This window comes from Rattus norvegicus, chromosome 1 (genome assembly GCF_021556685.1).
Source record: "Rattus norvegicus strain SHRSP/BbbUtx chromosome 1, alternate assembly SHRSP_T2T, whole genome shotgun sequence".
Lineage (NCBI taxonomy): Eukaryota > Metazoa > Chordata > Mammalia > Rodentia > Muridae > Rattus > Rattus norvegicus.
The window spans coordinates 73,209,739-73,237,576 of NC_141534.1; the positions used below are offsets into that span (position 1 = coordinate 73,209,739).

Consider the following 27,838-nt stretch of genomic DNA (forward strand, 5'->3'; position numbering starts at 1 on the left):
GGTTTGTGGACTTGTTCTATTTCTAAGATATGGTCACAGTGGAGTATGGTGGTTGAAGTTGGAGTAGACTGAGCATCTTCTCAGTTGTGTATATAATTTTCTGGAGGCCTGTTAGGCATTATTGGTTTACTGTGCTATTCATGGTCATCTTTCTCAATGGTGGACATTGAAGCTTTGCCATATCACCATCTATCTGCTGCCTACAAGTTTGTCATTAATTGTTTCATGTATTTGGAAAGTTGTTTTTGTGAAATGCATTCATGTTGATCACATAGCTCTCTGGTCATGGAGCCTGGATACATGATAGGACAGCTTACACCTTAAGTCAAAATTGGAATTATTAGGAACTCTCCCTGTGTATAATAAAAAGTTGTTTGTATAAATGGAGCCCAGAGTGGCACACATTCCATGCTCATTGTAATGTAGCAAAAGATTTATCATTTGATGATATAGTTAGGTACATAGCAATAACTTTTATGAGGATCAACCCTAATTCTGGAATAATTTATATTACAATAAAATGCTGTCATCCATCATCTGCATTAGTAAAACAAGTTGGAAAAATGGCTCTGTGTTAATTGTGTCCTTAGTCAAACTCAACCAACTTTTCCATTCTACATATGACAAGTGCACTGAAACCAAACACATTGAGTGATATTCTGTCATACTCATTTCAGTGCATATGTGACCTAGGCAGCCAGATGATTCTGAACAGAAGAGGAGGATGTGGGCATTAGTCTCATGTTTCTGTGAATCCTCCCCACAATGCCACACGGGGACCCTGGGGAAGACGTTTCTTGATCCTCTTGTCCCATCACTTGTTACATTTTCATCCCATTTATTCCCCTTACATTTCATGTATGGTTGAGGTTTGCAGGGGGTAGCCAACTATTCAATTCCAACTACCATGTATGGGGCAGTATGTATTTCCATAACTCAATCCTGAAATAGAAACTTAAGGGTTCTTTGAAAAGTCAGTTATGTTGGATTGTATTTTGCAGTCTGGAGAGGGGCTTGCTTGTTGAGCTAACTCTGCATCTTTGCTGAGAGTCAGGCAAGGAATTCCTGTTGTCCCTACTGGTCCTAATCCCTCCTGCTGATTCATGCCAATTCACCTGAGGCCAGGCTGTCTCTTCTAAGTTGTGCAATAACTGCTGATTTGTGTTTGCTGTCAGTATTCTACTGAACTATACTGATGGTATATTGGAGCTTTCTTGTGGAATGTTTGTAGGTTTTGAATTGAAGAATTATGTGTTGTTGTAAAATTTTCATACACTCAAACTGTCACATAAAAGAATACACAACACAATAATCTTAAATCCAATTGATAAGATATAATTTTCCACTTATATAAAGCCCGATACCATCCATCCCTTAGGAACATTGATAACAACCTGGAAATACACAAAAAAAAATCTTTTAACGTCACCTGTCATATTGTCCTGCCACAGCTTTTTCTCCCTCTCCCTCCTGTCTCTTCCTCTCTCTGTTCCAGTCTCCTCCCCTTCCTTCACACTTTTCTCCCGCCCATCCTTCCTTCTCGTCCAATGACAGGTCTCCTTCCATCTTGTGCCTGCCTCACCTGTGATATCATCCTACAATTATGTTTCCCAAATTACATAATTTGGGGAAAAAGTGCTTTCCTTGTTCTCTTATTTGTCACATTGAAAATGTTGTAGGTCTTGCTTGCTCTTTGTAAGCAAGGATGCACTGTTACGAGTTATTATGGAGCAATTGCACATCCTTGATTTTTTTTTCTGAGTATAATAGAATGATTATAACTATTGTCAGATTTTGTAAAGACAGGGTTAGGATTTTGGCTGCCATCTTGATTATTCTGTGGTATGTTCCTTCTGCTCTTTTGTGGGATAACGAACTGTGCAAGGAAGCTTGGTAAGGTAGAGCGTGTCTGAGACTCCAGTATTTATGTACCCACCTGAGAGATGGTGGGCGCCTCCCTGTTCCCTCCCTATGTTGGCTATCTAGCCCAAACCAGAATTCTCCATGCTAATGACATACCTAGAGGCCTTGAGGGTTTAGCCCATATGCCTTTCTTCCTAGACATTCCTTCCTGCAAAAGGTATTGAATCTCTAGTCCACCCTGAGAGGCTGGTACAGTCACCAGTGAGCTAAGCCGGAATTCCATTTACTCCCAGACTCAGGCTAGACACTCCTCAGCCTGCAGGCCCCTAACTCTGCTCCCAACTCCTCCCAACTCAGTGAGGCCTAGATGTCCAGGAGTTTGGGAGCCCTGGTCTGAACCTCTTCAGGGGCCTGTGGACCCCAACATATTGTTCCCAACATTTTTTTGCAGTTCTCCAGTAGCAACTGGAGGCCCAGAAGTCAGTGAACCCTAACTTCAGCTCCCCATCTTAGACTGTGTCTTCCCACCCCCAGAGCAGTGTCTCAACACTTCCCCAAAGCCCAGCACCTGAGTGCTGTGGTGTTGGGAAAACATACATGGACCGATACTCTGATATTCTTCAGTGTTTTCATAGTGAGCTAATGTGATAATTTGCCCAAGGCCTTGTATGGATATGTTGGCATGGTTTTGTGTCTTCTGTCCATTATTACATATTGTGTGCTTTGAATTATTTGGTTTGTGTGTGTTGAAACAGTCTTGTATCCTTGGCATGCAGTCAACTTTAGTTCTCTTTCTGTATCCATTAGAAAGAATCTCTTGGTCAGTATACACCCTTGCAGCTAGTCTATGATTTGTTTGTTTTTTGTTTTTGTTGTTTTTGGTTTTGCTTATCTGCTTTCTGTATCAAGGAAAATCAGCTTTTTGTGATGACTATATAACATTCTTTTTCATTATTCTGCAATATTTTCTTCAAGATTATTATAGTTTTTTCTAAAAGAATTAAAGAATTTATTGCTGAATCTGTCCAGTCCTCAGACTTTTTTACTGATAACACTGTGTCAGCACTTCTGTGGCCTAGTTTTATGACATAAAAAGTTTATTTTCACTTGTTTATAGGAAACTAGATTTCCCTTTTTAATTCTCAGTAATTTTGTATACCTTTTTTACAGCATGTCATCCTTCTGGTGTTTCCCACCCTAAACTATATAGACAGTGGCATAGAATGAAACCATATAAGTGTCTGTTAAATATCTGGAGAACTATTTAATATGACAGAAATATAAGGTCATTATAATACATTGAAAGAGTTGCATATATGTTAATATCATGGTCATGACAACTTTGTGTAGTAATAGTATTTTAACATTCAGAATCAGTCCTTATCTTTGAGACATATCTAAGTCTATATGTATGTATGTATAAATATGTATGCCTGAGTGTGAATATATATGTATAAGTATATATGAGAGTAGTCCTATGTCACATATTCCTATTTTTATGTGCAACTATATGGGTTATCATCATAGAGGAAAGGCATAACAGTGAGGAACTAAGGACTCTCATTTGAGTCATTACTAAATTTGGGAACCTGAGAACAGGCTGTAACAATATGCCAAGATATATATGCATGTCCAGGACGATGTTTCCAAAAGTAATAGGATTTTGATGGATCTCACATAATGAGTAAATCTTTCCCTCAAGGGCATGACTTGTAAAGATTCCCTTTATCTCTATGGACATTCTCTTACACATGGCACCCATCACAGAGTTTCTGCTCTACCTGCTTCTTTATGATTTTGGTTTGACATTGCCTAGTACAGTTGTTTTCAACCTGTGGGTTATGAGCCCTAGGGGTAAATTGACCCTTTTAGAAGAATCACCTAAGACTACCATAAACACATATTTCTGATGGTATTAGTAACTTATACACTGCTCTCGTAGCAATCTACAGATGTGTCTACCACATTAAAATATGAGTTCCTGGTAGTGTATTAAAAGATCATAGCATTAAAAAGATAGAGATTCACCAGCTTAGAAGATTTAGCTTCTGGACATTCCATTTAAAGACATGTGTGTCCTGAATTGTAGTATTCTACCTATAAATATATTCATGTAGATTTCAAGTGATCAATATTCTTACACAGAGGAGACTTAGAAAAGATTTCAACATTGAAAGGAAAAGTAAATTGGAAAGACACATACTTTAGGAACAATGTAAAGCTCTCTTAGATGATGATGATAATGGCTGAAACTAGATCTGATGACAATCACTTTGAGCAAAACATGGGGCTTGGCATAGAGAATCTCTGTACTCGACAACAACAAAAAACACATGGAAAAATAGATGTGCTGGATCTTCCAGATAGAATGAAATAAAATTTGAATAATGGGTCAGATACTGTATTCTAGTGTGATGGCTAATCAAACTCTTTTTAATGCTAGACATCCATCTTAGTACCCACTAGCCATGTATCCCTGAGTCTGGATCTTGAATAAATTGCCAGTAATAACTGTGAATAGTAGTGTTTTGCAGCAGGTATACATTTGCTCTGTTTGTGGCTCTTGACTGCTAAGGCTTGAAAAAGTCCTGAGATTGTAGTCCTTTTCTTTGCCGCATTAAATGTTATTCCATGCTCTCCTGTCTGTAGAAATTTTGATAAGTGTTCTCGTATCATTTTAATTTTTGTGTCATTTTATGTGGTTTAGTATTGTCCATAACAGAGTTTTATTAATTTTTGCTTTTTTTTATCTTTATTAACTTGAGTATTTCTTACTTACATTTTGATTGTTATTCCCTTTCCTGGTTTCCAGGCCAACATCCCCCTAACCCCTCCCCCACCCCTTCTATATTGGTGTTCCCCTTTCCATCCTCCCCCCATTACCGCCCTCCCCCCAACAATCACGGTCACTGGGGGTTCAGTCGTGGCAGGACCAAGGGCTTCCCCTTCCACTGGTGCTCTTATTAGGCTATTCATTGCTACCTATGAGGTTGGAGCCCACGGTCAGTCCATGTATTTGGGTAGTGGCTTAGTCCCTGGAAGCTCTGGTTGGTTGGCATTGTTGTACATATGGGGTCTCGAGCCCCTTCAAGCTCTTCCAGTCCTTTCACTGATTCCTTCAACAGGGGTCGGTTCTCTGTTCAGTGGTTTGCTGCTGGCATTCGCCTATGTATTTGCTGTATTCTGACTGTGTCTCTCAGGAGAGATCTACATCCAGGTCCTTCGGCCTGCACTTCTTTGCTTCATCCATCTTATCTAATTGGGTGGCTGTATATGTATGGGCCACATGTGGGCAGGCTCTGATGGGTGTTCCTTCTGCCTCTGTTTTAAACTTTGCCTCCCTATTCCCTGCCAAGGGTATTCTTGTTCCCCTTTTAAAGAAGGAGTGAAGGATTCGCATTTTGGTAACCCCTCTTAATTTTTTCATGTGTTCTGTGCATCTAGGGTAATTCAAGCATTTGGGCTAATAGCCACTTACCAATGAGTGCATACCATGTGTGTTTTTCTGTGATTGGGTTACCTCACTCAGGATGATATTTTCCAGTTCTCTCCATTTGCCTATGAATTTCATAGAGTCATTGTTTTTGATAGCTGAGTAGTATTCCATTGTGTAGATGTACCACATTTTCTGTATCCATTCCTCTGTTGAAGGGCATCTGGGTTCTTTCCAGCTTCTGGCTATTATAAATAAGGCTGCTATGAACATAGTGGAGCACGTGTCTTTGTTATATGTTGGGGCATCTTTTGGGTATATGCCCAAGAGAGGTATAGCTGGATCCTCAGGTAGTTCAATGTCCAATTTTCTAAGGAACCTCCAGACTGATTTCCAGAATGGTTGTACCAGTCTGCAAACCCACCAACAATGGAGGAGTGTTCCTCTTACTCCACATCTTCTCCAACATCTACTTTCACCTGAGGTTTTGAACTTAGCCATTCTCACTGGTGTGAGGTGAAATCTCAGGGTTGTTTTGATTTGCATTCCCCTTATGACCAAAGATATTGAACATTTCTTTAGGTGTTTCTCAGCCATTCAGCATTCCTCAGCTGTGAATTCTTTGTTTAGTTCTGAACACCATTTTTTAATAGAGTTATTTGTCTCCCTGCAGTCTAACTTCTTGAGTTCTTTGTATATTTTGGATATAAGCGCTCTATCTGTTGTAGGATTGGTAAAGATCTTTTCCCAATCTGTTGGTTGCCATATTGTCCTAACAATAGTGTCCTTTGCCTTACAGAAGCTTTGCAGTTTTATGAGATCCCACTTGTCGATTCTTGATCTTACAGCATAAGCCATTGGTGTTTTGTTCAGGAAATTTTCACCGCTGACAATGTGTTCGAGATGCTTCCCCACTTTTTCTTCTATTAATATGAGTGTATCTGGTTTGATGTGGAGGTCCTTGATCCACTTGGACTTTAGCTTTGTACAGGGTGATAAGCATGGATCAATCTGCATTCTTCTACATGTTGATCTCCAGTTGAACCAGCACCATTTGCTGAAAATGCTATCTTTTTTTCCATTGGGTGGTTTTGGCTCCTTTGTCAAATATCAAGTGACCATAGGTGTGTGGGTTCATTTCTACATCTTCAATTCTATTCCATTGGTCTGTCTGTCTGTCTCTATACCAATACCATGCAGTTTTTATGATTATTGCTCTGTAATACTGCTTGAGTTCAGGGATAGTGATTTCCCCAGAAGTCCTTTTATTGTTGAGGATAGTTTTAGCTATCCTGGGTTTTTTTTTTATTTCAGATGAATTTGCAAATTGTTCTGTCTAACTCTTTGAAGAATTGGAGTGGTATTGTGATAGGGACTGCATTGACTCTGTAGATCGGTTTTGGCAAAATGGCCATTTTTACTATATCAGTCCTGCCAATCCATGAGCATGGGAGATCTTTCCATCTACTGAGATCTTCTTCAATTTCTTTCTTCAGAGGCTTGAAGTTCTTATTGTACGGACCTTTTACTTGTTTGGTTAAACTCACACCGAGGTATTTTATATTATTTGGGACTATTTTGAAGGGTGTCGTTTCCCTAATTTTTTTCTCAGCTTGTTTCTCTTTTGTGTAGAGGAGGGCTACTGATTTATTTGAATTAATTTTATACCCAGCCACTTTGCTGAAGTTGTTTATCAGTTTAGGAGTTCTCTGGTAGAACTTTTGGGATCACTTAAATATACTATCATATCATCTGGAAATAGTGATATTTTGACTTCTTTTCCCATCTGTATCCCCTTGATCTCCTTTTGCTGTCTGACTGCTCTGGCTAGAACTTCAAGCATTATATTGAATAAGTAGGGATAGAGTAGGCAGCCTTGTCTAATCCTTGATTTTAGTGGGATTGCTTCAAGTTTCTCTCCATTTAGTTTAATGTTAGTGACTGGTTTGCTGTATATGGCTTTTACTATGTTTCGGTATGGGCCATGAATTCCTATTCTTTCCATGACTTTTATCATGAAAGGGTGTTGAATTTTGTCAAATGCTTTCTCAGCATCTAGTGAAATGATCATGTGGTTTTGTTCTTTCAGTTTGTTTATATAATGAATTATGTTGATGGTTTTCCGTATATTAAACCATCCCTACATGCCTGGGATGAAGCCTACTTGATCATGGCGGATTATTGTTTAGATGTGCTTTTGGATTCCATTTGCAAGAATTTTATTGAGTATTTTTGCGTCGATATTCATAAGGGAAATTGGTCTGAAGTTCTCTTTCTTTGTTGGGTCTTTGTGTGGTTTAGGTATAAGAGTAATTGTGACTTCATAGAAGGAATTCGGTAGCGCTCCATCCCTTTCAATTTTGTGGAAAAGTTTGGACAGTATTGGTATGATGTCTTCTATGAAGGTCTGATAGAATTCTGCACTGAAACCATCTGGACCTGGGCTCTTTTTGGTTGGGAGACCTTTAATGAATGATTCTACTTCTTTAGGAGATATGGGGTTGTTTAAATGGTTTATCTGTTCCTGATTTAACTTCATATCTGTCTATGAAAGTGTCAATTTCCTGGAGATTTTCAGGTGTTTTTGAATATAGGCTTTTGTAGTAGGATCTGATGATTTTTTGAATTTTCTGTGATTCTGTGGTTATATCTCCCTTTTCATTTCTGATTTTGTTAATTTGGACACACTCTCTGTGTCCTCTCGTTAGTCTGGCTAAGGGTTTATCTATCTTTTTGATTTTCTCAATGAACCAACTTTTGGTTCTGTTGATTCTTTCTATGGTCCTTTTTGTTACTACTTGGTTGATTTCAGCTCTGAGTTTGATTATTTCCTGCCTTCTACTCCTCCTGGGTGTATTTGCTTCTTTTTGTTCTAGAGCTTTTAGGTGTGCTGTCAAGCTGGTGACATATGCTCTCTCCTGTTCCTTTCTGCAGGCACTCAGAGCTATGAGTTTTCCTCTTAGCACAGCTTTCATTGTGTCCCATAAGTTTGGATATGTTGTACGTTCATTTTCATTAAATTCTAAGTAGCCTTTAATTTCTTTCTTTATTTATTCCTTGACTTGGTTATCATTGAGTAGAGCATTGTTCAACTTCCATGTACATGTGGGCGTTCTTCCCTTATTGTTATTGAAGACCAGCTTTAGCCCTTGGTGGTCTAATACGACGCATGGGATTATTTCTACCTTTCTGTATCTGTTGAGGCCTGTTTTATGACCAGCTATATGGTCAATTTTGGAGAAAGTACGATGAGGTGCTGAGAAGAATGTATATCCTTTTGTTTTAGGATAGAATGTTCTATAAATATTTGTTAAGTCCATTTGGTTCATGACTTCTCTTAGTCTGTCTATGTCTCTGTTTAATTTCTGTTTCCATGATCTGTCCATTGATGAGTGTGGGGTGTTGAAGTCTCCTAGTATCATTGTGTGACGTGCAATGTGTGCTTTGAGCTTTTGTAAGGTTTCTTTTATGTATGTAGGTGCACTTTTGGAGCATAGATATTTAGGTTTATGAGTTTATCTTATTGGATTTTTCCTTTCATGAATATGAAATGTCATTCCTTATCTTTTTTGATGACTTTTAGTTGAAAATCGATCTTATTTGATATTAGAATGGCTACTCCAGCTTGCTTCTTCTGACCATTTGCTTGGAAAGTTGTTTTCCAGCCTTTCACTCTGAGGTAGTATCTGTCTTTGTCTCTGAGGTGTGTTTCCTGTAGGCAACAGAATGCAAGGTCCTCATTGTGTATCCAGTTTATTAATCTACGTCTTTTTATTGGGGAGTTGAGACCATTGATGTTGAGAGATATTAAGGAATAGTGATTATTGCTTCCTGTTATATTCATATTTGGATGTGAGGTTATGTTTATGTGCTTTTCTTCTCTTTGTTTTGTTGCCAAGACGATTAGTTTCTTGCTTTTTCTAGGGTGTAGCTTGCCTCCTTATGTTGGGCTTTACCATTTATTATCCTTTGTAGGGTTGGATTTGTAGGAAGATATTGTATAAATTGTTTTTGTCATGGAATATCTTGGTTTCTCCATATGTGTTAATTCAGAGTTTTGCAGGATACAGTAACCTGGGCTGGCATTTGTGTTCTCATAGGGTTTGTATGACATCTGTCCAGGATCTTCTGGCTTTCATAGTCTCTGGTGAGAAGTCAGGTGTGATTCTGATAGGTCTGCCTTTATATGTTACTTGACATTTTTCCATTACTGATTTTAATATTATTTCTTTGTTTTGTGCATTTTGTGTTTTGATTATTAGGTGCCGTGAGGAATTTCTTTTCTGGTCCAAGCTATTTGGAAATCTGTAGACTTCTTGTATGTTTATGATCATCTCTTTCTTTAGGTTAGGGAAGTTTTCTTCTATAATTTTGTTGAAGATATTTACTGACCCTTTAAGTTGGGTGTCTTTGCTCTGTTCTATACCTATTATCCTTAGGTTTGATTTTCTCATTGTTTCCTAGATTTCCTGGATGCGGTGGGTTAGAAGCTCTTTACGTTTTGCATTTTCTTTGATGCTTGTGTAGATGTTTTCTATGGTATCTTCTGCTCCTGATATTCTCTCTTCTATCTCTTGTTTTCTGTTGGTGATGCTTGTATCTATGGCTCCTTGCCTCTTCCTTTGTTTTTCTATATCCATGGTTGTTTCCCTGTGTTCTTTCTTGATTGCTTCTATTTCCATTTTTAATTTCTTAAATTGATTGTGTTTTCCTGGAATTCTTTCAGGGATTTTTGTGATTCCTCTTTTTTATTTATGTTTTCCTGCTTTTCTCTAAGGGAGTTCTTCATGTCTTTCTTGAAGTCCTCCATCATCATGATCAAATGTGATTTTAAATCTAGATCTTGCTTTTCTGCTGTGTTTGGATATTCAGTATTTGCTTTGGTGGGAGAATTGGGCTCCGATGATGCCATGTAGTCTTGGTTTCTGTTGCTTGGGTTCCTGTGCTTGCCTCTTGCCATCAGGTTGTCTCTGGTGTTACTTTGTTCTGCTATTTCTGAGAGTGGCTAGACCGTTCTAGGAGTGCTATAGATCTGTTTCCCTCTTTTCTTTCAGCCAGTTATGGGAACAGAGTGTTCTGCTTTTAGATGTGTAGTTTTTCCTGTCTACTGGTCTTCAGCTGTTCCTGTGGGCCTGTGTCCTGAGTCCACCAGGCAGGTTGCTTGGAGCAGAAAAGTTGGTCTTACCTGTGGTCCTGCGACTGAAGTTGCTCATGGGGGGCTGCTTTTGAGCTCTTGATGAGGGCAGCAACCAGGAGGGCGTGCGCTGCCTTTTCCGGGAGCCCCCATACACAGGTGTCCCAGATGGCATTAGGTGTTTTCCTCTGGAGTCAGAAATGTGGGCAGAGTGTAGTCTCTTCTTGCTTCCCAGGCGTGTCTGCCCCTCTGACGGTTTAGCTCTCCCTCCCACAGTATTTGGGTTCAGGGAGCTGTTGACTGCATCCCTTCAATCCAGGTGGTGTCTGGACTGCAGGGGACCTGCCACCCCAGGGCTCCTTCTCCGAGGCCGTATACAGTTTCCTCTTGGGCCAGGGATGTGAGCAGTGGTGAGCAGTATTGGTGGTCTCTCCTGCTCTGCAGTCTCAGGAGTGCCCACCTGTCTGGTCGGTGAGTTCTTTCTCCCAAGGGGTTTGGGAGCAGTGAGCTGTGGGCCGGGATCAGCGAGGTTGGGGCTCCAGTTAAAAAAACCTTAATTTTTGCTTTTAATTTGCAACATTGTGTAAAATTTCCATTTGTATTTCAGTCTATACTGCTGAGACAGAAACTTGGAAAACAGCAAGAAGAATGAATTCTTCTCTGGTAAATACTCCCCAGGTCAGTGTCCTGTCTACATTTCTTTCAAAATTCTTTTTATTATTTGAACTGCTCAAGACATTTGTCCTCTACCTATGATAATGTTATCTGAAGTGTTTTCTGTGATTTATCTTGTTCTTCGCCAATAAACAAAATTAACTCTTTCGGCCTTTCACTTAAAATCCCATCGGGAGAGAGCTCTCAGAAGTGTGGACAATCCTGAGAGCTCAGAAGAGACAACTACTTCTGCCCACATTCCTGACCCAAGAGGAACCTGCCTAGTGCCCTCTAGATACAGGATCAGTCAGCAGTAGGAACCTTCTGGTTTCTGCCTGCAGCTAAAAAAGAACTGAACTGAACCTGACCCACCGCTCCCTGCACCCAAATCTTGTTGGAGAGAGAGCTGGACTCTCAGAAGTGTGGACAATCCTGAGAGCTCAGAAGAGACAACTACTTCTGCCCACATTCCTGACCCAAGAGGAAACTGCCTAGTGCCATCTGTGCAGAGACACCAAGGCAAGCTTACACCAGAGACAAACTGATGGCAAGAGGCAAGGGCAGGAACATAAGCCACAGAAACCAAGGCCACTTAGCATCATCAGAATCCAGTTTTCCCACCAAAGCAATTACTGGATACCCCAACACATGGGAAAAGCAAGATTTGGATTTAAAATCACACTTAAGAATGATGATAGAGGACTTTAAGAAGGACAAAAAGAACTCCCTTAAAGAAATACAGAACAACACAGGTAAACAAATAGAAGCACTTAAAGAGGAAACACAAAAATCCTTTAAAGAGTTACAGGAAAACACAACCATAGAGGTGAAGTAATTGAGCAAAACCATCCATGATTTAAAAATGGAAATAGAAACAATAAAGAGAGCACAAAGGGAGACAACCCTGGATATAGAAAACCTAAGGAAGAGATTAGAAGGCATAGATGCAAGCATCACCAACAGAATATAAGAGAAAAATCAAGAATCTAAGGCGCAGAAGATACCATAGAAAACATCTACACAAGCATCAAAGAAAATGCAAAACATAAAAAGCTTCTAACCCACCACATCCAGGAAATCTAGGAAACAATGAGAAAATCAAACCTAAGGATAATAGGTATAGAATAGAGCAAAGACACCCAACATAAAAGGTCAGTAAATATCTTCAACAAAATTATAGAAGAAAACTTCCCTAACCTAAAGAAAGAGATGATCATAAACATACAAGAAGTCTACAGATTTCCAAATAGCTTGGACCAGAAAAGAAATTCCTCACGGCACTTAATGATCAAAACACAAAATGCACAAAACAAAGAAATAATATTAAAATCAGTAATGGAAAAATGTCAAGTAACATATAAAGGCAGACCTATCAGAATCACACCAGACTTCTCGCCAGAGACTATGAAAGCCAGAAGATCCTGGACAGATGTCATACAAACCCTATGAGAACACAAATGCCAGCCCAGGTTACTGTATCCTGCAAAACTCTGAATTAACACATATGGAGAAACCAAGATATTCCATGACAAAACCAAATTTACACAATATCTTTCTATAAATCCAGCCCTACAAAGGATAATAAATGGAAAACTCCAAAAAATGGGTGAAACTACACCCTAGAAGAAGCAAAAAAGTAATCTCATTGCAACGAAACCAAAAGAAGAGAGACAAACTAATATAATTCGACCTTTAACAACAACAATAACATATTACAACAATCACTTTTACTTACTGTATCTCTCAACATTAATGGACACAATTCCCCAATAAAAGGATATAGAAAATAGACTAGATACATTTGCAGCGTACAGGAAATGCACCTCAGACACAAAAACAGACACTACCTCAGAGTTAAAGGCTGGAAAGCAACTTTCCAAGCAAATGTTCTGAAGAAACAAGCTGGAGTGGCCATTATTATGTTGAAAAAAATCGACTTTCAAACAAAAATTATCAAAAAAATATGCACGGACACTTCATATTCATCAAAGGAAAAATCCATCATGATGAACTTTCAGTCCTAAATATCTATACTCCAAATGCAAGGGCACCTGCATTCGTAAAAGCTCAAAGAACATGTTGCACCTCACACAATAATAGTAGTAGATTTCAACAGCCCACTCTCATCAATGGACAGATCATGGAAACAGAAACTAAACAGAGACATAGAGAAACTAACACATATTCTGAACCAAATGGATTTAATAGTTGTTTACAGAACATTTCGTCCTAAAACAAAAGGATATACCTTTTTCTCAGTACCTCAAGATACCTTCTCCAAAATTTACCATATAATCAGTCAAAAAACAGGCCTCAAAAGATACGAAAGGATGCAAAGAAATAATTCTATGCATCCTATCATATCACCACAGACTAAGGCTGGTCTTCAATAACAACAATAACAGCAGAAAGCCGACATATACATGAAAGCTAAACAGTGCTCTACTCAATGATAACTTGGTCAAGGAAAAAATAAAGAAATTAAATAATTTTTAAAATTTAATGAAAATGAAGGCACAACATACGCAAACTTATGGGACACAATGAAAGCAGTGCTAAGAGGAACAGCCATAGTTCTGAGTGCCTGCAGAAAGAAATTGGAGAAAGCATAAACTACCAGCTTGACAGCACACCTAAAAGCAGGAAGAAAAAAAAAGAAGATTAGATGGCAGGAAATAATCAAACTCAGGGCTGAAATTCACCAAGTAAAAACAAAAAGAACTAAACAAAGAATTAACAAAACCAGGAGCTGGTTCTTTGAGAAAACCAACAAGATAAATAAAACATAAGCCAAACTAACCAGAAGGCACAGAGTGTGTATCCAAATTAACAACATCAGAAATAAAAAGGGAAACATAACAACAGAATCTTAGGAAATTCAAAGAATCATCAGATTCTACTACAAAAGCTTATATTCAACAAAACTGGAAAATCTGGTGGAATTGGACAATTTTCTAGACAGATACCAGGTAGCAAAGTTAAATCAGGATCAGATAAACAATCTAAACAATCCCATGACTCCTAAAGAGGAGTCATTAAAAGTCTCCCAACGGTTCCCCCCGCACCCCCCCCCCCAAAAAAAAAGCCCAGGACCAGGTAGCTTTAGTGGAGAAATATATCAGAACTTCATAGAAGACCTAATACCAATACTGTCCAAACTATTCCACAAAATAAAAATGGAAGGAACACTACCCAGTTCCTTCTATGAAGCCACAATTATGCTTATACCTAAACCATACAAAGACCCAACAAATAAAGAACTTCAGACCAATTTCCCTTATGAATATCAATGCAAAAATACTCAATAAAATTCTTGCAAACCCAGTCCAAGAACACATCAAAATGATCATCCATCATGATCAAGTAGGCTTCTTCCCAGGGATGCAAGGATGGTTCAATATATGGAAATCCATCAATGTAATCCACTAAGTAAACAAACTCAAAGAAAAAAATCACGTGATCATTTCATTAGATGCTGAGAAAGCATTTGACAAAATTCAACACCCCTTCATGATAAAGTCTTGGAAAGATCAGGAATTCAAGGTCCATACCTTAACATAATGAAAGCAATATACAACAAAGCAGTAGCCAACATCAAAGTAAATGGAGAGAAACTTGAAGAAATCCCACCTAAAATCAGGGACTAGACAAGGCTGCCATTTGTCTCCCTACTTATTCAGTATAGTTCTGGAAGTACTAGCCAGAGCAATCAGACAACAAAAGGAGGTCAAAGTGATACAAATTGGAGAGTAAGAAGTCAAAATATCACTGTTTGCAGATGATATGATAGTGTATTTAAGTGACCCCAAAAGTTCCACCAGAGAACTCCTAAGCCTGAAAAACAACTTCAGCAAAGTGGCTGGACATTAAAGTATCTCAGACAAATCAGTAGCCTTCCTCTATTGAAAGGATAAACAGGCTGAGAAAGAAATTATAGAAATGACACCCTTTACAGTAGTTATAATAACATAAAATATTCGGTGTGACTCTAAGGAAAGCAAGTGAAATTTCTATATGACAAGAACTTCATGTCTCTAAAGAAAAAAATTGAAGATCTCAGAAGAGGGAAAGCCCTCCCATGGTCATGTATTGGTAGAATTAACATAATAAAAATGGCCATTTTGCCAAAAGCAATGTACATCTTCAATGCAATCCCCATCAAAATTGCAACTCAGTTCTTCACAGAGGTAGAGCAATTTGCAAATTTATTTGAAATAACAATAAACCCAGGATAGTGAAAAATATCCTCAGGAATAAAAGCACTTCTCGGGGAATCACCAATCCTGACCTTAAGCAGGATTACAGAGCAATAATGATTAAAAATAAGCAAAAAGCAAAAACTATGATATTGGTACACAGATGGGGAGGTAGATCAGTGGAATAGAATTGAATACCCAGATGTGAACCCATACACCTATGGTGACTTATTCTTTGACAAAGGAACTAAAATCATCCAGTAGAAAAAAAGAGCGTTTTCAACAAATGGTGCTGGTTCAATTGGAGGTCAGCATATAGAAGAATGCAAATCGACCCATTCTTATCACCATGTAGAACCTTAATTCCATGTGCATCAAGGACCCTCTATGTATAATCAGATACACTCAAACCCATAGAAAAAGCCTCAAACACATGTGTACTGGGGAAAATTTCCTGAACAAAACACCAATGGCTTATGCTCTAAGATCAAGAATCGACAAATGGGACCTCAGAAAACTTAAAAGCTTCTGTAAGGCAAAGGACACTGTCATTAGGACAAAATGGCAACCAACAGATTGGGAAAATATCTTTACCAATCCTATGTCTGATAGAGGGCTAATATCCAATATATTCAAAGAACTTGAGAAGTTAGACCCCAGAGAGCCAAATTATCGTATTTAAAAAAATGGGGTACAAACCTAAACAAAGAATTCTCAGCTGAGGAATACTGAATGGCTGAGAAGTACCTAAAGAAATGTTCAACATTCTTAGTCATCAGGGAAATGCAAATCAAAACAACCCTGAGATTCTACCTCACACCAGTCAGAATGGCTAAGATCAAAATCTCGGGTGACAACAGATGCAGGCGAGGATATGTAGAAAGAGGAACACTCCTTCATTGTTGGTGGGATTGCAAACTGGTACAACCCCCCTGGAAATCAGTCTGGAGGTTCCTCAGAAAATTGGACATTGCACTCCCTGAGGACCCAGCTATACCTCTCCTGGACATATACCCAAATGAGGCTCTAACATACAATAAGGACATATGTTCCACTATGTTCATAGCAGTCTTATTTATAGTAGCTACAAGCTGGAAAGAATCCACATTCCCTTCAACAGAGGAATGGTTACTGAAAACAGGCTGTATCTACACAATGGAGTACTACTCAGCTATCAAAAACAATGACCTCATGAAATTCATAGGCAAATGGATTGAACTAGAAAATATCCTGAGGGAGGTAACCCAATCACAAAAAATGCACACCTGGTATTTACTCACTGATAAGTTGATATTAACGCAAAAGCTCGAATTATCCAAGATATAATACATAGACTACATGAAGTTCAACAAGAAGGATGACCAAATTGCAGATGCTTCAGTCCTTAAAAGGGGGAACAAAAATATTCACAGGAAGAGACATGGAGACAATGTTTGGAGCAGAGACTGAAGTAATGACATACCTGGCATACAGCCCATATATACAGCCACCAAAACTAGATAATATTGATAGAGCCAAAAGTGCATGCTGTCAAGTCTGATAGAGCTGTCTCCTGAGAGGATCAGCCAGAGTCTGTCGAATACAGAGGCAAATCCTAGCAGCAAACCATTGAACTGAGAATGGGGTCCCCGTTGAAGGAATTAGAGAAGTGAGAATTATTGAAGGAGCTGAAGTGGCAGCCCCATAAGAACAACAATACCAACCAACCACAGCTTCCAGGGACTTAACCACTACCCAAAGACTACACATAGACAGACCCATGGCTCCAGCTTCATATGTAACAGAGGATGGCCTTGTTAGGCATCAATGGGAGGAGAAGCCCTTGGTCCTGCCAAGGCTGGACCCCCCACCCCCAGTTTGGGGGGAAATGTCAATATGGGGTGGAAAAGGATGGTGGTTGGGGGAGGGGTAACATCCTTGTAGAAGAAGTGGGGGGGGGGGGGATGGGATAGAGGGCTTACAGCCGTGAAACCGGTAAAGGGAATAACATTGGAGATGTAAAATTTAAAAAATCCAATAAAAGTAAAATGATAAAAATATTTTTCATTTATAATAGGACTAACACAGCCTTGCCCCATTATGTTTTCTCTGGATGTTATACGGTGAGGACAAAAATTTCCAAGGACTGGAGACCTACAATTCTGAAAAACAATGTATTGTAATGATGTTCAAACGGTATATTTATGGCTAATTTCTACATTGGATGGACTTGTGTTCTTTAATAATAGTGGAAAAGAATGGTCCCCTGTGCTACATAAATTGCATTTCAGGAATAGTCAAGTTTCCAGAAATAACTATGAATGTGGATCTGCAAATACATGGATGCTGACATCCATGGAAATACAGAGTATATGGGATAGTAGAATTATAATACACTCATGGTCTTAAATCCTAAGGGTAAATATTTCAGCTCTTTCGAGGCACAGATGGTGGATGGAATATGTGGCTTTCTATGACCATAATATTGATGGGTTTGTGAGGAGATGCAGATTGCAATACTCTGGTATCTCTTTTTATATCACAGAGTGATCATTGGTGTTTTGACACATGAAATCTGTTTGCCTTGGGAGACATTCTGTCCAGTCTCAGTGTTTGCAATGGTTTGAATATGCTTGACCCATGAAGTGGACTTGTTAGAGTAGATGTGGCCTTGTTAGAGTTAATGTGTTACTGTTGGGGTGGGCCTTGGTATCTTTCCCCTGTCTGCTTGAAACCAGTTTACTCCTGGCTTCCTTTGGACGAAGATAGAGAAATCTTAACCTCCTCCAGCACTGTCTTAGTTAGGGTTTTACTGCTGTGAATGGACACTAAGGCAACTCTTATAAGGACAACATTTAATTGGGGCTGACTTACAGGTTCACAGGTTCAGTTTATTATTACCAAGTCAGTAATATGGCAGCATCCAGGCGGGCATGGGGCAGGAGCAGCTAAGAATTCTACATCTTCATCTGAAGGCTGTCAGCAGAATACTCACTTCCAGGCAGCTAGGATGAGGGTCTTAAAGCCCACAATGACAGATCTACTCCAACAAGGCCACACCTCCTAATTGTGCTACTCCCTGGCCTAAGCATATATAAACCATCACAAGGCCATGGCTTCTGCCATGGTTCCCACCATGATGATAATAACTGAACTTCAGAACCTATATGCTAGACCCAATTAAATGTTGTCCTTTATAAGAGTTGCCTTTGTCTTGGTGTCTCTTCACAGTAATAAAACTCTAAAACTATGAGGAAAGTTCTCAGTATATAGATTATTTTCTTTTTCTCTTTGGCTTCATTTTTTAATAAGTAGTATAAATACTATTGTCTCTAACTTTGTAGTGCAAAGTTAGAATATATTATTAAGAATTTTCTGGAGAGTATTGCCTTGGTTCTGTGGAAAAGTTATCAATTTCAAGCATGAATAAATGTCCTTCTCATATTGTTCTCTCTTTTTTTTCTTTAGCAAAAAGAATGTTCCATTCCCCTATGTTTTTTGCCTCTTCCAAGTTATGTATAACATAGGGAAAAAATCTGAAGGGTTATGGTGATGTTTCTTTATAATAGTATTTTATTTTAAGTATATAAATGCTCATCTATATTTCCATGTACACTGAATGATACATTATGCCCCTGAATCCCTGAGTTCAGCATCAACCCCTTGAGACTGAAGTCACACATGGCAGTGAGCTGCAATAGGGGCTGAAAGAGAAGAAAATATAGTCAACATTTCAAGATTCAAATTTTCCATTCAGTCAGTTTCATTAGCAATAATGTTTTAAAAAAAATACCTGAATAATTAGTATAATCTCTTTCAATTAAAAAATTTGATTAGATCAAATAAAATGATTCCACATCATCTAAATGTGATGGCACACATGCCATTTATTTACACATATAGTAATTATAGTGAAATACCATATGGAATTTATGAAATTGTTAATATCTATATCACATATGGCAATGTTCAGAAAAATTTAGATAATTTTAATGCTGTCTAATACTGTTTTTTCTATTTACTTTGTTATTTGGAATATAATCTATTAATATTTTAGATAACATCTTTTATTAAAATTCAAATTTAATTTTCTTTTGTGTATGTTATTACATTTGCTTGAATGTTTGTACATGTCCTGTGTATCCCTCCAGCCTGTAGAGTTCAGAAGAGAGCATTGGATTTCAAAGACTTGGGATTAAAAATCTGTTTTGTAGTTCCTTGTGAGTGCCGGGAAACAATTTTGAATTGGAGAATCCAAATTTCAGACAGAATTTCAAATGAAGTGATGGTGGCATATCCTTCATCTGCAGCTTAGGTTGTAGAAAACATCAGAAAATTCCTGTAGGGGAGTAACATTATGAATGTAAGGAATATAGTATTTCATTCTATACATTGTCTATGTATCAGAGCAGCAATGCTTAACTTCTGACATAGTTCTTCAAAATTCATAGAAGATGTTTGTCTTGATACATTTGCCATGAATCATCACAAATTTCTTCTTATTATTTAGGTCTTTTCTACCTAGGAAAATACTTGTGTCCAGCAGAACTTGGTAAACAGGCATTTTTTCATTACAGTGTCTGTTAACATTCAAGGACGTGGCTGTGGATTTCTCACAGGACGAATGGGAATACCTTGACTGTGCTCAGAGGGCGTTGTATGTGGATGTGATGTTGGAGAATTACAAAAATCTATTTTTTGTGGGTAAGAATAGTTTTCTTGTAGAATTCCGATTCATTCATTGAATTTACTAACTACTGTGTGTTTATGTAAACTCTCTGAAATATCTAGAGACTTCCAAAATAAAGATAACTCTTGTTAGCGACAAAACATTTTCATTTTCTTTCCTTTATATTTCTCTATTAATCTCTCCAAACCATGTATCTGCTTTTTAATCAAAACTTGCCAATTGAAAAGAATTTAATATTGATAGCAAATATATATATATATATATATATATATATATATATATATATATATATATATTGCCAGACACATATTAATTAGAATATCTTATTTTTATTAATGTATTTAGGTATTCATTTAGTTATGAATTTATAAAACACAGAATATTTTAAATAGAGAAAGATCTGGTGGTTGTGAGAATTTTGTTGTTGCTTATTTATTTACTTTTTGATTGACCTGTGGTCTCTATGTTTAATACCGGTACAACATGGTTTCTTTTGGGTATTATTATTATTATTATTATTATTATTATTATTATTATTATTAACTTTTCTTTTTTCAAGTCCAGTCATTACTCCTCCCTTGGTCCACCCTCCCATAGTTCCTCATCTCATTCCTCCTCTTCACTGTCTCGAATAGGATATCCCCTCCTTTGCCCCAGCCCTTCTCACTCCCTGGGGCCTCACATCTCTTGAGGATTAGGTGCATCTAAGATCTCTCAGATACTGAGCCACCAACCAGACAACATACATGACCTGTTCCAAGGCACCTGACACAAATACAGCAGAGGACTGCATGGTCTGGCTTCAGTGGGAGAAGATACACAACATGGTTTTTATATCATGAGTTTCATGCCAATATGGATTACATAATGAATTCCTAGCTGACAAAGCTATACTGTGTCACTGTGTCACAACACATAAAGAAGAAAATAGAGAAATTTTGTTTATATGATCCTTTAGTGAGTTTTTTCTCAAAGGTTTTTAGTTATTGCTGTATCACCAATTAACCCTACCTTCTGCAAAGTATTGTGTTAAATAAGATTTAGGAGGCTTTTATATTTCTAGTCATTTGATATAGAAGAGATTTGCAGTTCATCTAAGCATCCATGTAATGATTGTAAAACAAGGAAGACCTCTCTTGAGATCCCTATCCTTGAGAATGGCTAATTTACCTTAGAAGACTTCAGTAAACACAAGACATTCTCTTACTCCTCTACTGATACTGTTCATTTCTAACTGTACTTTCTTTCAGAGAGTCATCACTTATGTCATAAATATGAGAACATCTTGGATGAAGATACGCAGTGTATTGTCCATAAGCATGTGAATATTCAGTCTTATAAATGTCACGAACTTGGAAACCCCATTCCTGAATCCATCCAAAGTATATCTCATAAAACCAGTCACAGAGATATATCTCTTGAATCATCGTATATAAACAGACCTGATTCTGTAAACACCAAGGAACCTTGTAGATGTAAAAATTGTGTAAACTGTTTAAATTTGTGCTCTATCATTAGTCTTTATCAAGGAATCCACATAGGACAAAAAGAACACAACACAGAGTTTGATAAAGTTTTTGACACTAAACATGAACTCAAGCTTAAACAAACCAATAGTGGAAATAAACCTTACAAATGCAGTAAATGTGACAAATGCTTCACCCGCAAAGGAGATCTTTGGAGTCATCAGAGAATTCATACAGGAGAGAAACCTTACAAATGTAGTAAATGTGACAAATGCTTTATCCGCAAAGGAGATGTTATTATTCATGAGAGAATTCATACAGGAGAGAAACCTTACAAATGTAGTGAATGTAGTAAATGCTTTACCCACAAAGGTGGTCTTAGAAGTCATCAAAGAATTCATACAGGAGGGAAACCTTACAAATGTTGTGAATGTATCAAATCTTTTAACCGGAAACGTAATCTTAGAATTCATCAGAGAATTCATACAGGAGAGAAACCTTACAAATGTACTGAATGTGCCAAATGCTTTACACGCAAAGGAGATCTTATTATTCATCATAGAATTCATACAGGAGAGAAACCTTACAAATGTAATGAATGTGAAAAATGTTTTACTGTCAAAAGTGACCTTGGAATTCATCAGCGAATTCATACAGGGGGGAAACCTTACAAATGTAATGAATGTATCAAATCTTTTACACAGAAAGGCAACCTTAGAAGACATCAGAGAATTCATACAGGAGAGAAACCTTACAAATGTATTGAATGTGACAAATGTTTCACCCAGAAAGACATTCTTAGAAGACATCAGAGAATTCATACAGGAGAGAAACCTTACAAATGTAGCGAATGTGACAAATGCTTCACCCAGAAAGGCGATCTTAGAAGACATCAGAGAATTCATACAGGAGAGAAACCTTTTAAGTGTAGTGAATGTGATAAATGCTTTACCCTAAAAAGTGAGCTGCGAATTCATCAGCGAATTCATATAGGAGGTAAATTATACAACTGTAGTGAATGTGACAAATGCTTTACCCAAAAATGCAGTCTTAGTATTCATCAGAGAACACATGCAGCAGAGAAACTGTATAAATATGATGAATGTGATAAATTCTTTACCGAGAAATGTAATATTAGCACTCATCAGAGAATGCATGCAATAGAGAAACATAACAAGTGAGGTGAATGAGGCAAATCCTTGTGAAAAAGTATCATTTTAGACCTCTTCAGAGAGTACATACAGGAGAAGACCTTACAAATGAAGTAAATGTGCAAATCCTTCACTGTTGACTTATCTCTTAGATACATCAGAGAACACATAGAGGAGAGAAAGCATACAGATAGAATGGATGATGCTCTTTTCCAGAATATCAGGTCTAAGAAAATATCTTATAATTCATGGTGGGAAAAAGTTTCCAGTAGGAAAAGTGTGGCATGTGCTTCATGCAAGCAGTGTTTTTGTGTTACTTCAGGCTCTCCACTAGAGAATTGTTATGAACATGAGAGACTCGTGGAAAATTTAATGTAAATGTTCAACTCTCAGAAACTATCAAGCATTTACCCTAAGAGTACCTCTGAAATTGTGACAATGAAAGAAATTTTTCTTTAAAACTTTTAGTTGTTCACCCTTCAAATAGTTCATAATGAAAACCCAGTGGGGAAGCCAGAAAAATGTGATGATATTCTGTAACAATTCCTAGGAGACTGAAATATCCATTGTAAAGGGAATTACCCACTGAGTGAGATTAGCAATACTCTTCTCAAACTAATGACACCTATAGCATTCTGTATGTCTAATCCAAATGAAAAAAACTCAAATTATACTTTGTATAAGAGGATATGGCAAACTAAGCCACCAAGATAGGATGTTCTTTATCTGTAGATGTGCCTACAGATATGCAGTTCCCTCCAAATGTCCAGTATTCATAATCTGTATTATATGCTAGTTTCAAGTTTTAGGATAGAAACTATGTTTGAATTCTTTGGCTTTGACCATTAACTCCTTGTCAATACTCCTGTGTGTACCTCCAATAAATCTCACTGATTCAACAAGTTGGACTTGTTTGTTTTCAGTCTCCACTTGGGGCGGGTAGATGAGTATATATGTTGCATTTCCCTAGAAAATGTCTCTCATAAAACATAGCTGAATCCACTAAGATTTTCTGCCAACTTGTAACAGAACATTAATGCTAGAGCAGTGTTTTTTCATCCTTGGGTTGGTAACCCCTTTGTGTGTGGAATGACCTTCTTATGGAGATTGGTTAAGACAATAGGAAAACACATATTTTCAATGGTCTTAGGACTGAGATACAATTTCTTTGTCTCCATGTGTCTGCCTGCATAAGAATACATTGAGTTGTTTGACAGTGCTGTAGCATTAGGAAAGTTGAAACTACTGTATCAGAGAGAATGCATTTGTGTTAACTAAAATATGGAAGATTGTGTTCAGTGCTCCAGGCTTACTGCCAATGTGTACTAGGTAATGTTACAGTGGCTCCACACTGACAGAATGTAGAGTCTTTGGGAGCCTGAAAAATAAACCTGTTCACTTCTTTGAATTCAAATAAGGTAGAACTACCAAAGAACAAATGAAAATCTTCATATTCATCAGTGATAGGCATCACCCTCTGGGTTGTGTCCCTATGAGGCTCTTAACTCATAGGTCTTGATTCAACCCAAATCCAATACCCTCAGAACAGTGCTTCCCATGAGCAAATACTACAGACCATTATGGTATCCTCCTTACTGTACCTTAATACTCCACTTTATATACTACATGAAATGAATTAGATGTGTTATTTTTGTTAAATAATTTACAGGATGCTAATATGTACACATCGCAGTATACTTGTGAAAAAAAACTCAGTACATGACTTTACTAAGCTATTTTCTTCATTTTAATTTTATGTGTGAGTACATTCTTACAAATACCATGAGATTATGAACCTAACCTATGAACAGTGGATGAGGTACACAGTTTAGAAATCCCAACTGTTTCCTGGAAATTTATTTTTAAGAACTGAGAAAACAAGAAGAAAAGTCTTCCCTCCCAGCCAAAGCATTATATTTTAATATTAATACTAAATTCAGAAAGACTTACCAAAAAATGGACCTATAGGTAGAGTGGTTTAATAGTGAACAAATACATATAATTTCCTAATTTTTGCTTATTTTAAAATAAGGAAGTCATTTAACTCATGAGAAATCAGAAATTTTGTTGCTTCCTGTTTTGAGTGTTGAAACATGAGCTCATTTTTAGTAGAATCTTGAGTACAGAGAGACCCCAACTTTCAAATGATCATAAATAATTTCTATCAGTTGCTTCATGAGGGATGTTGAAACTCTCACACCAGGCAGTTGACAGGTGTCTGGACTGGCCCATAAACATCTTGAAATTGCAACCAGCTAGACTGTCTCTGGTGATTGAAATTTCACATATTCAATGGATCTGGTATTCACTGCTTGATGACCTTGGGATCCTTATTCTGAATCCTAAATTGTATGTTTTTCAACTTGTATATACTGAAAAGATAGGAATTTTACAGGCAAATGCATGGAACTTGAGAATATCCTGAATGAGGTAACCCAGTCAAGGATATGCATGGTATGCACTCACTTGTAAGTGGATATTATCCTTGAAATACAGGTACCATGTTACACTCCACAGACCAAAATAAGCTGAACAAGAAGGAAGGCCCAAGGGAGGAAGCTTGAATAAGCTTCTCACTTAGAAGGGGTAGTAAAATAGTCATAAGAGGCAGATGGAGGGAGGAATGTAGAGAGGAATGGAGGGTTCAAGATTAGGTGTGGGGCAGAACAGAAGAGATGGATAGATGACCATAAAAATGAATATAAAAAAATGAATGTAAATCTGCATCTGATGTGAGTAAGGAGTTAGGGGACATCTCCAGGATGAGATAGAGACCTGGGATAAAGGATGTGTCCAGGTATCAATGGGGTTAACAGCATTGAGCGTATGGAACCTGATGAGACCACAACCTGTAGGAAGACAGGAACACCAGTGGAGCAATAGAGACCCCAACGCACCCACAAAATTTTCAACCCAGGATTTATCTTGTCTACCAGTAGTGCAGGTATAGGGAATGGAACAGAATCTGAGGGAATGGCCAACTAGTAACTGGCACAACTTGAGACTTGTCCCATCGGCAAGCACCCATCTCTAACACTATTAATAGTACTTTGTCATGCTTGGATACAGGAGTACATTATCCTCTGAGATGGCCCACCAAGCAGCTGACTCAGACATATACAGACAGACACAACAGCCAAACAGTGGATGGAGTTTGGGGACTCTTATGCAAGAACAGGAGGAAGGATTGTGGCTCCTGAAAGGGATAAGAACTTTATGGGAAGACTAACAGAGTCAACTAAACTGGACCCTTGGGGATCTCAGTGTCTGAGCCACACAGAAAATATACAGGCCAAACTAGGCCTCACTGCTTATATATAGGAGATGTGCAGCTTAGTCTTCATGTTGATCTCAAATAAATAATTGGCTGTCCCAAAAGCTGTTGTCTGTACTTGGGATATGTTCTACTAGCTGGCCTGCTCTGTCTGGTCTCAATGGGAGAGGAGGTGCTTAGCCTGGCAGAGACTAGAATTATTTGGGTGGAGAGGATGCCCATGATAGCCCCCATCCACTGAGAGCAGAAGGGGAGAGAAGGAAATTGGGGAAAGATTGTAGAAAGGGGTGACTGGGAAGGGGGCAGTGATGTTAAATGAATAAGCTAAAAAAAAAAAAAAAAAAAAAAAAAAAAAAAAAAAAGATTGTAAACCACGGGATGTCTTGACCAAGACCTAAAGTAAACAGTTGAGTTGGAACTCTAATCTAAAAAGAAGACTACCTGGTTCATTTCCCAAAACTGTTCCTGCTTCCCTTTATTGTGTAACTGTTACCCTAAAGTATTAACAAAATGTTCATTCTAATTCTGCAATATTGACTAAGCTATGATTGCTCAAAAAAAAAAGCCCCCAAAAGATCAAAAGCAATTACGTGATAATGCCTTGTGTAACAGAAAATCTACAGAGTTCAGACAAATGTAGTTTAGGTATTTAATAACTCCAGCCTTGGTTTTCACCTTTTGCAGCATTGCTTCAACTGGCAAAGGAAACAAAGTTGTTTTTCATCCTTTAAACTTAAGTTTCATCCTATGAGTTCTTTCTCAGAGATCTTGAAATCTGCAAGAGACAAAAGCATGAATGAATGTAAATTCTTTGTAATTGCCACAATAGCAAATAGTACTGAGTTTGCAAAGGACAGATAATACAAGTCCTTGATCCGATTATTCTTATGTAAATATCCTGGAAACCACAAATTTTATGAATGCAATCAAAATTAGTCCAGTGTATTTGATCAGAAATTTCCCAACAAGACAGTTTAAAACAGTTTTGTTCTTGGCCATTTCCAAGCCCCACTTTCTCTGACTTGGGAGATTCTAGGCCTACCACGCTTCAGCTCCTGCCACTCACTGGACTGCTCATTGGTAACTTTCCTAGGACACTACATGATGTTCTTGTTGGTAAGGGGAATTTTCATGTCATTGCAAAATCCATGCCTTTGACATATGCCCTTGTTATGGAGCAATTTGTGCCCCAAGTCCTCTGGAAATGAAGGTTTTTCCTTCTCATCCTTTCTGCTTTTAGGTCCTCTGTGCATCGTCTGGACCCACTCATCACTGGCAGTTCTGGTTACTTGGTTCCTCTAATCCCTATTCTACTTATTACTCAAGTCCAGCCAGCCTCTACCTCTTTTTCTGCCCCACTTAGATCTGTGCAACTCACTCTGTCTCCAGCTGTCTTCCACACAGCCTCAAGTGTCAGGCTGTCCTATATTTACCCTGGGGAACCTTTCCTCCACTTCTCATGCTTGCTGCCAGCCTAGAACAGAACCATATCTAATAGAATGCTGTACCCTGGAACCTGGGTACTCACCTTATGAACACTTCAAATAAAGGTTAACCTACCTACTTGTTATCTTGGAATTCTAGCCTCTTGGATAAAATATACATAGCAAAAGAAAATAAGCACCCTAATTTTGATGTTCAGTTCTCATTCCCACAATACAGTATTAAAAATTAAGACAAAATAGCCTTGCCTAAAATCACACATTCCACAGTGGTTTCTCATAAGCAATACAATGAAAATTATTCCAAAGACACGGAACGAAAGAAAGACTGAAGTGTATAAAGAGGTAACAAGCATATGCATGAACTCAAAGAGGACATGAACAAAATGATTGGTGGTCAAGAAAACATGAGCAAATGACTCAAGGAATTGATGACAATGAGCTTATGAAAACCCAGTTACAAGAGAGAAAGAAAGCTCAACCTAAAGGTAAATAAGAAAGGAAAAACTCACTAAGTGTAAAAGAAATTTTATAGAATATAAGAGATTAGGTATAA

The 27,838-nt window shown here is 37.9% G+C and overlaps 2 protein-coding genes across 19 annotated transcripts in view; one reads left to right on the forward strand and one right to left on the reverse strand.

Annotated features, from left to right (window-relative positions):
• LOC148007193 (uncharacterized) overlaps nucleotides 1-23,468 on the forward strand; it is a 36,223-nt gene extending 12,755 nt beyond the window's left edge. For 4 of the 7 annotated variants that reach the window (XM_087605948.1, XM_087605953.1, XM_087605965.1 and 1 more), the window contains 3 exons: nucleotides 11,038-11,108; nucleotides 19,837-19,963; nucleotides 21,200-23,468. In XM_087605948.1, the coding sequence (XP_087462074.1) occupies nucleotides 11,079-11,108; nucleotides 19,837-19,963; nucleotides 21,200-22,596 (1,554 nt within the window). In that variant the 5' untranslated portion in view covers nucleotides 11,038-11,078 and the 3' untranslated portion in view covers nucleotides 22,597-23,468. Of the gene's footprint in view, nucleotides 1-10,706; nucleotides 10,902-11,037; nucleotides 11,109-19,836; nucleotides 19,964-21,199 lie in introns of all 7 variants that reach the window. The other 3 variants (XM_087605955.1, XM_087605951.1, XM_087605959.1) reach the window with 2 other exon arrangements.
• The window catches only part of Zfp945l1 (zinc finger protein 945 like 1), a 39,088-nt gene continuing 30,061 nt past the window's right edge, over nucleotides 18,812-27,838 (reverse strand). For 10 of the 12 annotated variants that reach the window (XM_087605913.1, XM_087605934.1, XM_087605921.1 and 7 more), the window contains one exon: nucleotides 26,476-26,615. In XM_087605913.1, the coding sequence (XP_087462039.1) occupies nucleotides 26,581-26,615 (35 nt within the window). In that variant the 3' untranslated portion in view covers nucleotides 26,476-26,580. Of the gene's footprint in view, nucleotides 18,964-19,314; nucleotides 19,599-26,475; nucleotides 26,616-27,838 lie in introns of those variants that run through there. The other 2 variants (XR_015649541.1, XR_015649535.1) reach the window with 2 other exon arrangements.